This window comes from Dermacentor andersoni, chromosome 5, assembly GCF_023375885.2.
Source record: "Dermacentor andersoni chromosome 5, qqDerAnde1_hic_scaffold, whole genome shotgun sequence".
Taxonomy (NCBI): domain Eukaryota; kingdom Metazoa; phylum Arthropoda; class Arachnida; order Ixodida; family Ixodidae; genus Dermacentor; species Dermacentor andersoni.
The window spans coordinates 189,356,972-189,369,434 of NC_092818.1; the positions used below are offsets into that span (position 1 = coordinate 189,356,972).

Here is a 12,463-nt window from a genome sequence, read left to right on the forward strand (position 1 = left end):
TTTTATACTGTCTTTTAGCGGCAGGATCATGCTCTGTGATCCGCTTGTGTCTGCCTCAATATTCGTGTTGTACTGACTTATACCGCTAGTCAGGTGTGCTCGTGCACAGCGCGAAAAATCGTGCGCGGCGCGAAACGAGACAACAGACAGTTTTAGCTTCACGTACGTAAAGTTTTTGCGTACGTAGTGCTCTTACGTGTGAGCAGTGCACCTGCGCAGAACGCAAAGGGTTTGTGTGAGCCTCACGGACGTACGTGAGACTCCAAAGTTCGCGTGCGTTCCTTGCGCACGTAGAGAGCTCCGCGCGGCGGTCTTGCGAGATCTCCAACAAGTGAGATCATCATTTCAATATGGCAGCCAAACACGCCGACAAGGTAGCTCCGCGCCTTCGTTTTTCTAAAAACGACTTCGATTTGTTGCGAGACTTAAGGGAGTGCAACCCCTTTGAGGACAACATGCGGTATAGTAATTCTAGGTATTGCGAAGCTCCGATCGGCACAAGAACACACTTTTACATGTTTTGCGCGCCAATCCAACTCAACTGGCTTGGCTTTGATTTGTCTTGGATGTCAATGGCTACAGCAGTGTTTATACCAGGTGATAGATGGTGATACATGGTCGCTTTTAGCGTGCGTCGCGTACGTGTAGCTAAAAGCGTTTCAGGTGCAGTGCGCGTATGGTACGTAGAGCTTTCACGTTTGCGTCCGTGAAGTCTCTGCGTACGTGTAACTAAAACTGTCTAATCACAACAGCTTGCGCGCGTCGCTGTCAGCGGAAGTGCGCCGCGCCGCAAAAACGCGAAGAGAAAAAAAAAGTGAAGGCGGGGCCCGTGACGAATGCTTCACGCAATCCTCGAGGTCCAGTATGGGAGAACACAGAGAAGAAATTTCGCTTGCGGAGGCTAGACGGGGCGAGTGGAGAGAGCGTCTCGCTTGGCAGTGGAGCTCACCTCCTGAAATCATGGGTTCACGGCACTGAAATATTTCTACCTCGGCTATTAATGAGCCGATTTGAAAACATTTGTGGCAGAACGCTCCCTAGAGGACACGTAACAACTTCCAGCGTATAACCTAAATTTTTTATGGGGCCTGATCAGCGGTCCTGCTAGCGACCGCGCCCGCCGGCCTCCCTTGTGACGGTAGCAACCGTGAACTGTTTCGCGGAGGAAGCGCGAACGAACTCTGTCTCCAGATTGCCTCGTCCTTGCTTCGAAGGTTGGTTGGCGAAGGCGGAGTTCTGTGAACTATACCACACCTCTGGTTGGCCGCAACAAGGTCATCGAATTCCCTTGTGTAGGGAACTAGAGAAGAAGAACATTTTAAAAGTGGACCTTTGGTGCAGACAGGAAGAGATGAGGTGTCCTGACGTCTGCAGACATGTGTGAGCTCTGACTAGAGTCTGACTACTCCTTTCAGTATGTAAATATTTGTAAAATAAACCCCCTTTTTATTTCGCTCCTACTCCCCGACGTACTCATCCACATGGCACGAAGAATCCCTTGCCTAAACGCTACCCTGAGTAACACCAGGTAGGTTGTGTGAATTTTCGTAAAAGATGTCCATGCACTAGAATATGACATTTTAGCTTGCTATCTATATCCGCTGTTCAAGAGTTCTGCAATGAGGCTAAGTATGTATCAAACAAATATGCTTCATTCAACACTTCAGCCTTGGTTTACGAAATGTACGTTGGGCAAGTGCACCTCATGTTGTTCCGTTATGACCACTCTATCACTTCACCTTACGCACAAGCGCGAGCTGATCACAAAGAGCGCTTCCTGAATTTAGATTTTGCGAATCTTGGACCTGACATTTTTCTCTCACAAAAGTGCAAACCTTTTACAGTCATTTATTGTTAACACAAAACAGAGCTTATTTTTCCAAACATAAGGACAATCACACGCTTCATGCACTCTGTGTCTCAAGAGCCTGCGTCTCTGAGTCTTCATGTTATCGCGTCTACAGAATGGAGACTGGCAGACATCGAGCTTCACAAAGAGTTCCCAGTGTAGGTGTGCATTTCAGGACTCCCAGGCATGCTTGAAGGGCCTACAGCTTGCACACTTTCGAAATTTTTATGGTAAGTCAGGGATAGGGGCGGCAGTGCCGGAAGACTGGAGCGTATCAATCCGTTGAAAAGAGACTCATAAAGCTGCAGGAGGAACGAGGTGGAAAAGCCCCACGTATTGACCGTGAACATGTGCAGGGTGCCCAGGAGAGATGAAAGCTTACTTTTCAGCCGTCTTGCATGTGCAGTCTAAGACATGGAACGGTTGCATGTTACGCCCATGGAACGTATGGTTGTTCACGTAGCGAATTTCACAGCCCGAAATCTTCAGCGAATATTGGGAAACGTCACGCTTGGTGAATGCTATAGTTGCACACTTCTCAAAGAAATGCCTAGACCGCAGTTTTCCAGATGTCGCGACACACCTGAGAGTGTCGTGTGTAGTTTTGCGCGGGGAGATAGAGAGAGAAATAGAAGACCGGAAAGGCAGGGAGGTTAACCAGACGCACGTCCGGTTAACCTAATTCCTGCCTAATGCCCAGATGCAGACCTCGTCGGTGTACAAAGAAATCTCAACTCCCAGCGGGAAGACCCTTCTGATACTTACTAGGCATATGCTGAAGATGGTAGCACTCAGAACACCGCCTTGCGAAACACGTCACGTAATGCAATGCCGAGTTGTTTCTCCATCTGGTGACATGTAAATAAATATTCCACGTAAGTAATCGCGCAGCCAAGTGTATGTTCTGCCATGCTGTCTCTATTGCTGCCATCTCTCTCCGGATAGCCTCATGGGCGACACTGTCAGAAGCACCGTTCATGCCAAGAAAGCCGGCAGAGGTGATGTTCTTCATTGCTTCCTGCTCTTTAACATCTGTTGCCAAAGCAATAACGTTGTCAGGGCTGCTTCACACCACGCTTAATCTTGACATTTGTGCAGGATATGCATGTCTGTTTTCAAGGTTCCAGACCAGATTCTGCAAGACCATGGTCTCCATTACTTTGCCGACGCCGGTAAGCAATGTGATATGGCTATAAGATGGTAAGTCATTCGGTGATTTATTAAGCTTTAAGATTTAAATCACACGGGAACTTTTCTAACAATCTTGTACACACCATCCGCCACGAATTTAATCTCGTGTGGCTCCCACCATACTAACGTTAACTGATGTTCTTGTTGCACTATTGCAACAATGGCTTTAACGCCACCTGCGTCAGAGCTAGCACGCAAGCTCTGTGCAATCAGCATACTGTGTTTCAACGAACCGCCTGTGGGCTTCGTGCCCACTTGTCTGATTTTCGACAACATGTCAAGAGGCACAAGTTTACACTTATAGCTGTGCCTTAAACAAGGCAAGGTGCGGACTTATAGACTGCCTAGATATTCACTTCGCCATTCGCTGCAATACGTTACTAAGGGCCAAACGATTCTTGCCATTCACTGGGATCTCATTTTTGTGATGCGCGACATGTCCTACGACTAGAGATCTGCGCTTTTGGATAAATTTAGGACAACCCCCCAAAAAATTGCCGGTAACACTTTTTCGAATGCCTGTTTATTCGAAAAACTCCGATCTTGACGCACCCAGCCTTGAAATACTCGAAGATGGCTTTTGTTCCTCGTAATTGCCAATGCACTTCGCCGCGAGCACCACAATCCGTGACATCATCAGAACAAGCCACCCGCCAAAGCGCAACAAAGTGAACTGGAGATGAGGAAATTTAATTAAAACAAGTTTTCTAGATAAAAAATGCGTTTAGCGCAAGTAGATGGCAAGAAGAAGCACACAGACAATGCTCTACTCGCCGTGCTACACTCTCCCATTCGGTGGCATTACAAGCGCTTTCCTCTTTGTCAGAACACACCGTAAACACGCGCAGGCCCCTCCTGGATGGATGATAGGGGCATCTCCTTTGTAACGAGGTGCGTTGTAGAAATTCATACAAATTATCTCACATCGGGTTTTGCAGGGTCAGGCGTAGGATGTTAAAGAAATTGTTGAGCCGTTGGTGTTCTGGTGCATGTATGCCCACGATAGCCTCTCCTATCACGTTGTGCACTGGTCCTCTTAGCACACGCAGTGTCTAGCGCGAACATTGAGAGTTTTCTGTGTTCCGTGTAGGGAACAAGAAGGATTGTTCCAGAGTTGTGGATGCAAACATTGACAAGTATATGTGTTTGTACACGTTACAAGTTGTAACCAGTGGCAATGATTACCTTACCAGTTGCCGAATAAGGTTTTCCCAGCATTGGCAGTATGCTGTTCAGAGTAGTAGACGTCATTTCCCTAAATTTGGAATAAATAAATAAAACGATAAATATTCCGATTCTGTAGAGCATATACCGTATACCAAATTTAAATGCACCGAAACACTCCGAATTTCATCACAAAAATAAACACCGATAACGTCGAACCCTACTTATGACACATCTAACGAGAACGTAGTGGCTGCTGTGAAGTATAGAAATGTCTAACTGTACCATTCCGACAGAATGTGTCGCCCGTCACTGCACATTACACGTCCAGCGCCTGTAGGCTATCCTAGGCACAACTTCGGCATCGCACATCCTCACAGGCTATATCAACGTGCACCGCCCGCCATAGGGAAGTAATAAATCAACTGTCTGAGGTCATCGTCTGCTCACCCTTGCCAGTCAGGTGACTTTCAACGTTATAAACAGCGGTAGTCCAGTAGTTTTTCGGGGCTCAAGATCAAGTGCGTCGAACATCAATATGGTGTCCGATTCGCTGCTTACTGTTGTGCCCTGGTTTGTTGATGTTGAGAGCCTCAGCAGCGACCACATTCCCACCTATACCGTTCACAGCGGCCTGTCTGATGGGCGACACTTCAAGCACAAAGACAGCAAGACGAATAGGGATGACTTGCCTAAGATCGAAGACACTAGTGGTGACATAAAGATGCATAGGGATATCCTGTCTGCCTCGGCAAGTGCCAGTGCAGCATGCACCAATCTACTTGTTATGCCGGAGAAATACTCGAATGACTACGTCGCATACGAACACCCTCGGAGCAGGACTGAGAGATACGCCCGGAGAACTCAGTCGCCAGTAGATATTAGAGCTGCTAGACGCGCGCAGAAAAAGGCACCGAATCAAATGGATAAAATGTACACAAACCAGTTTAGAAAACGTTCTTCGCGTCTCGATCCAAGCATGCCCAAGTCAGACATATCGACAATAGTTCTAAATATTAAATCGAAGCCAGCCTAGTTTCACCCGCTTTATTCAACGGCTCTGCAGGCGTCATGGAAGTAGACGTCACCGAAGAATTCTGATCAAGAAGCAAAACAAGCAATGGAGAACAAGTTATATCCTCAATGGCTGTTGAGGTGCTCCTGACAGCAAACGCAATACGGATTTGTGAATGCTCCGTCCTGCGTGGACTCACAGCCGCTTTAAATTCGATGAATATTTGATCTCACCAGGCGCGGGTGGCATTTCGTAAAGTCACTTAAGACCCCTGCAACAGTTCCTCGAAATATATTATACTGGAGAGAACCAGGTCATTTAGAATTCGACAACGCTTGCCTAACTATAGACCTCCGGATAGATTTGCCGCCTCCCATCATTTCCAAGTTACAAGATATCGACATTGTGATAGCTGTGGTGTGTTAGAAACATCGGAACCAATTTTGCTGGAATGTGCAACTTACAGAGACGTGATGACTTGCATTTTGAGTAGAATGAACTCTGTTTCCTAATAACCACTACAGCTGTGCTTGTGGTTCCTTCTGCAAAGCAGCGTAAAGCTTTAAGTTTTCTTTTTGCAGCTGAGCTGTATATGGCTAGCCGATTCCACCATCCGTCCGTCCGCCCGTTTGTCGCCTGTACGCCGAAAAGTCCTCCGGCACAACCCCATGCACATGTGCGAAAAAAAATAATGCGGTGCTACTTTGCCCGAGTGCTAATCGCATCAGCTTCTGCGGTCGTCGCGAGACGGTTTCTGCCGAAATTTGGTTTGTTCATTTGCACAACCAAGATCAAAGCAAGTTGAGGTACATAAAAAAAGAGAAAGAGGCGCGCGACTGGCTACGCCAGTAATGACATCGTTGCTCTCCGTCGCAGCCGAGCGCGCGCGCAGCAATTTCTCTACGGCTCCGAGATGGGTATGCCGCGCGTCATACGTACACCTGAGCAGCAGGCAGGTTTCGATCAGCAACGCCATGAGCAGAACCTGGAACGAGCTTGCCTAAGCCGTGCCGATTCTGCAGCCCGAGCACAAGAACAGGTTCGTGCAGCCGAGCGCAAGCAGCAACTGCGTACCGAGGATCCAGCAGCCTACCAAGCCGTCGTTTAATGAACCGTCGTGATTAACCCAGTGATAAACACCGGGGCTGCACGTTTCAGCTTCGCTGGTTAATCATCTGTATGGAGTGCTTGGGCGGTTATTTTTCTTATTTCTCCAAGACATTGCCTCACTTGAAGAGCTCTTGTCTATTCACATCTACATCATCATATTTGTCTACATACCATGATCACATATTTTCTTGGCATATCTTCTATGGCATACTATACACGTACGATAGCAGAATTCTCTGCATTTAATTAAAGAGTGTTCTCTTCTATATCAGCATTCACAATCATGCACTCATGCTCTCCTAGTACTAATATATCGATATCTTCGGCACCTTGAACCTTGTATGGAGAGCCGCTGTAAGAACAGAAGAAAGACCAAAGTAATTTGCACTCAAACCTCTCGGAGATGAAGCGATTGCAATTTCTTTTCACAAGCGGTCAATGCTCGCAGATGGTTCGAAGGATATTCGAATCCATCAACTGACTATTTATTTGTAAATTTTCAATAGCTGCGTCTACACCACTGTGCTAAATAATACACCTGCATGCAAAAAAAAAAAGGTATTCATCGTTCCTTACCGATTTAAGCAATCAGTGCACGCCACCACTTCTTGAAATCGCTCTTTTCCTTCAGAGACCACTGAGCTCGCAAACAGAACCACGACATACTCTCAGAGGACACTGAATGGCTAAGGTACGTAGTCCTGTTAAGGAATATGCATGTGGTCTATCTAATTGTTTTCATTTCAAACGGGACGTTCCTGCCTTACTACCGCCACCTAAAACAACACCACTGTTTATTTTTCTTGTTTAACCGATATATCTTTGCTTGAACTTTCATTACTGTGTTGTCTGATGGAGGTAAAATAACTCATTTGTTTTGATATCCTTTCTTCCACATTATTTCTTCTGCGCAAAAGGTAGTTTGTGTCTGTATGGGAAGCCATATAGCACCATTCTAGTACTCTATAAAAGCAATCTGCCGCTAGCAGGAACCCTCCGGCTTAAATAAATAAATATATATATATATATATATATATATATATATATATATATATATATATATATATATATATATATATATATATATATATATATATATATATATATATATATATATATATATATATATGATGCGCGCATGCATGAACTTTCAGTGCGTTGGGATGTTACTCCGAGAGATGAAATTAAGAATTCGCAAGCCAAGCGATACATGTATTTAGCAAGGAAGTATACCTTGCTGTGTTGCTTTCCTTACCAAGTGCCTAAGTGAAATATAACCAATGTCAATGTAATGAGCTCGACCTGTTGCGCAAAGTGAAGTCATGCTCTTACATTATTTTCTCGTATATTTTTCAGAACGCAACTACTCTTCTACTTCCGGTCATTTTTGCCACAGTTGTATCAAAATGCTACGCTACAAAACAACACAAGGTCGTCTCCACCACAAGTGGCCTTGTCCGAGGAACAATTCTTCAGACGACAGCTGGTCCGGCGTGCACGTTCTTCGGGATTCCATACGCGGAGCCACCGACAGGCAATCTTCGCTTCAGAAAGCCTCTGTCGAAGAAGTATTGGAAAGGAGTGCTCAATGCCACATCGATACCACCGCTGTGCGCTCAGCTCCCTGCGCGCTTTCACACTTACTTCGCCGTCAAATCTAGTGATGCCACGTCCGAAGACTGCCTTTTCTTGAACCTCTTTGCCCCAGTGCCAAAACGCTCGCGCCTCAAGCCTGTCATTGTGTACATTCACGGTGGTGCATTCTCCCATGGAGGAATTGCTATGAAGATCTTCGACGCCTCGGAACTCGCTGTGAGGGGCGACGTGGTTGTGGTAACAGTGGCGTACAGACTAAATGCTTTCGGGTTTCTGGACATGGGCGTCGAAGATGCGCCCGGCAATATGGGGCTGTATGACCAGCTTCTTGCCCTGCGCTGGGTTAAAGCGAATGCGCGAGCCTTTTGCGGAAATCCTGACGCAATCACGCTTATGGGCCAGAGTTCTGGCTCCATTTCTGTTGGGTTCCATTTGATGTGGCCGCAGAGTAAGGGTCTCTTTCGGCGCGCCATCATGCAGAGTGGAAGCCCTTTGTCTCCCGTTGCCATAAGTACAAAAGCCGAGGCCGCTTACCGGGCTATGTTGCTCACGACACATCTAGGATGCGACCAGAACGGCTCCCGGAAGCTCACTACTGCAGAAGCCGTTCGTTGCCTTCGGTCGAAACCATCGGCTGCCATACTAAACGCGACCAGCAGTTTCAACTCTAACGGATTCGATGATTTCTTTCCGGTCATCGAGAGCTCGTTCATTTCCCTGGAATCAGAGCTGCACAGGAATGAACTGAACGCTCGTGAACTGCTGGCTGGCATTTGTGGAGCAGAAGGTGACTCCGTAATAACACATCTTCTTGCGACCATCAGCGATAACGACGACATAGCTCATATCCGAAAGAGAAGTATCGTGCTCCTAATGAAGGCGGTAATGGCGTCGCGATTGAGCAGTGACATCGAACCCATAATCGAAAAGTATTTCGGACACATCGCTGCCTCAGACAGCCAGGGAGCAGTATACGCGGCCGCAGATATTGTGACCCATGCCCAGTTTTCATGTCCAACGGTCAACTTTGTCAAGGCTTTCATGCGTCCAGGCACGACGGCGTACGTGTACGAATTGTCACAGCAACCTTCGTTCATTGACTGGCCAAAATGGGTCCGGCCCACGCACGGCGACGACATCGTTTTCAGCTTGGGCTCCACGTTTGCTTTGAGAGTTAATGCCACTGAAGCCGACGTCAGAGCAACCAACAATATCATACGCATCGTGTCCACGTTCAGCCATTCAGGGTGAGTGTGGCCCAATTGAATTAGTAAGTAAGGGTATTTCTGCGCGTAATGTGCACATGGAGTAATGCTGCTGCAGATGCACGAGAAGGCCTTTGGGAAAGCAGTGCCTGTCCTACAGAAAACTTATTTTTGTATAGCATGAAAATAGGATTGCAAAATTGCCCGCCATGGCGGCTCATTCGCTATATACCTACTGCTGCCGCTCACTAGATCGCTGATTCGATTCCCTGCCGCTGCGACCGCATTTTCATAGGATCGAAAACGCTCGCTTACTTACGTTTCAGTGTACGTTAAAGAACCTCGCGTAGACAACATTAATCCGGAGCCAGCCACTACAGCCCCTCGCCTTGCTTTGAGAGGTTCAACGTGACGAATTTATCAACCAGTGCACAGTTACTTTGGGAATAGTTCCATGAATGAACCACCTACATAGGCTAAACGGCAGCTAGCAAAACGCATGTGCGCACCACCCGTGTGATTCGGACAGAGGTCGCTGACGTGTTTGTGGAAAGAAACTACGAACAGTGTATCGTTCTGGGCGAATAAACCAAGGCTCGACAGTAATAAGATTGACGAAGGAAAAGCCGCACTTTTGACAACTGAATTTCATTCAGCCGTTTTCTTTTCTTCATTCTAACTGTCAGTGCTGGCTGAGTACTTGAACCACACACGGAGGAAAATGTATACGGAGCATATATATTCCTACACAAATCATGCTGAATTCAATATTTCTTTTATTTTATCTCTTCTCTTAAAATTTTGTAGACCGTTCCCGATTTTCAGCTTGTGTTATGAGCACCCACATGGTCCTCAAACATGCGCATCTTTGAAGACCATGGTAGGGTGGTGGTGGTGGTGGTGGTGGGGATGTTGAAGCAGGCGGGGTTAGCCTGGCATACATAGCCGGCAATTGTTCCGCCTGATCCTCCTTCGAGTTGAGATCAGGGGTGTGTCACCAGGTGTCGATGAGCCCCGTGTCTCGCAGGAAGGCTATCAGCAGTCATTGCGCTCTCTTCCTGAATGCCGCGGGCCGTCCGGGGAAAACAACGTCTTCAAAGGTCCTGTGCGTAACACCGCTCTTTTGTAGGTTGTCGACCATCGCTTTTCTTTCTGTGTCAAACTGTGGGCATAGCCAAATGAAATGTTCGATGTCGCCAATGTCACCACAGAAAACACAGAGTGGGGAAGCGCGAAGCCCAGTCTTGAATAACCAAGCTGGGGTGTACGCGGAGTCGGTCCTGATGCGGTATAAAAGCGTCGCTTGTTCGCGTGTAAATCCATGAGTCACACAGGATTCGTGTGGATTCTTGTGCATCTCTCTAAAGTGAAGGCGGATTGCACCCTTAGGGTTTTGAAAAGCTTTTGGGGCTTTCACTTTTGGAACACATGTCAGCGCTAGGCGTGCAAGGGCGTCAGCTTCCTCGTTCCCATCAATTCCTACGTGTGATGGAATCCACTGAAACCTTATGTTAAATCCTTTGCTCGTTAGGTCGTCAATCAGTGCCAGAGACTGCCTTGTAAATTTCTCTAGAGGTAGGCCCCGATGTAATCTCTGTAATGCTGACTTGGAATCCGTCAGCACCACGACATCTCGTGCAGAAAAGGCCCGTAGTTTCCGCAAAGCCACGGTGATTGCGGCGCTTTCTACTGTTGTAGAGGAAACTACGCGATCCAGTCGGCCAGCCCATGACACATCAAGGGATGGTATGCAGAATGCCGCTGCACAGCTATCTGTTTGTGCGCACACCGAACGTCATATGTCGTGAATAACCTCTCGCGATCGATTATTTCCACTGACCTACTTTCTTGCTTTACCTATTCACTGTTTACGTAATGCGTGCGAGTTGTGAGTACGCATAACCACAGAGTTCACCTAAACCAAGAACGCGGCGACTACAGCTGTCAACTCAACCGACGAACCCGACTTTAGTTGAGCCCCAATACGCTTATCAACCTCGCGACAAGAATTCTCCATAAATATATGTTGGGAGCTTGTCAGTGGTGCAACTCGCGTGACGCCGCTTTGGCACTGCCTAAAAGCACACGACGACGGTAGGCACGATTGTCATTAGGATGAAATTGCGATGGCAACTTGACAGTTATTACCCAGTGACAATAATCTCAACACATCACACTTCACAAATCTAGTAAAATATTTTTATGGGGTTTTTTGGCAGTCATATACTCTTGGCGCCACTTTAGCAACCCTGGGAAGCGTACGTTATAGTTCGCGCAACCCTTAAATGCGTCTGCACGCCTTTATAAACACGGGCACATCGCTCTGTCACTCTGTTTTTCATCGTGTCAAGAAACAATGAGATGTTGTAACTAACTGCACTCGTTGTTCTACGATGCCCTTAGTAGGTGCGAAAAAGTAAGAGTAGCGCGAATCCTCCGCGATTGCATTGGCACTGCCATGTCTTTCTTTCTTGCTTCCTACTTTTTTGTAGCTATCGATTTGCCGGGTCGTTCCTGAAAGCCGTTATTTCTCTTTCTTTTTCGGTCACCTAGCTCTGCTTTTGATAACATTCTGTGACGTTCCGATTCCTTCGTTGCGACACGCCTTTAGCTGTGTCCGGCCAGAGTACGCTGTACAGGCTAACTGGTTAGTGTTCAGCACGGTGCACTCTTAAAGGAAACTATTAATTAGCATTCAAACCAACATAACTTGAACGTATAATCAGCTTCATTGGAAAAACGTGCTTGGGGTGTCCTGTTGGGTAGACCAATATTTGTAAAAGACTCATTGCCGAGGCCTTCATGACACCGCGCTCTGCTGCTGTTAAACAAAGTTGTAGAACAAATGCCGCGAAGAGACCAGGATTAGAAATGTTCCTCTAACGCAAAGCCCTTTAATACAAATGCGACGTCGAGACTGCGATGCCGAAAGATTCAGCTTTGCCTATGCGAGGCACGCTGACGTATGCTCCTTCAAAAAAATACTCAAGTTTTCACCTGCGTATTACAGACGAATGTGTTCAGCGTCTCTAACTTAAAATGCAACTGACAGAGCTTGTCAGCTAGTTCAGTCACAACTCGCATGACTGTAACTCGCGATTCAGCCTTATTTGAGCGCGTATGAGTTACGTTCACTTTTTATATATGTGTGTTTCAGCGTTCCCAAAGCTGTCGACGGTGTGCCCTGGCCGAAGTTCGACGATGAAGAACGATATTTGCGCTTAAGCGAAGCGGGGAGCGTTGCCAACAAGCATCTTCTTCGGTCGGAATGCACCTTCTGGAAGAAGAATCAGCTATACTAATAAAAAAACTGGCTAAACGCACCACCTTACC

General features: G+C 46.9%; 1 protein-coding gene across 3 annotated transcripts; it reads left to right on the plus strand.

The window, feature by feature from the left end:
- The first annotated feature begins 1,555 nt into the window (after window positions 1–1,555).
- Window positions 1,556–12,463, plus strand: LOC126532227 (cholinesterase-like). Of its 3 annotated transcripts, XM_055071425.1 has the most exons (5): window positions 1,556–3,021; window positions 6,961–7,020; window positions 7,686–9,172; window positions 10,158–10,255; window positions 12,288–12,463. In XM_055071425.1, exons 2-5 carry the CDS (start codon window positions 7,012–7,014, stop codon window positions 12,353–12,355), a joined length of 1,662 nt encoding a protein of 553 aa, XP_054927400.1. In that variant the 5' UTR covers window positions 1,556–3,021; window positions 6,961–7,011; the 3' UTR covers window positions 12,356–12,463. The 3 variants fall into 3 exon arrangements, with proteins under 3 accessions (XP_054927400.1, XP_054927402.1, XP_054927401.1); XM_055071427.1 differs by having other exon boundaries at window positions 1,556–7,020; window positions 10,158–10,239; XM_055071426.1 differs by lacking the exon at window positions 10,158–10,255 and having other exon boundaries at window positions 1,556–7,020.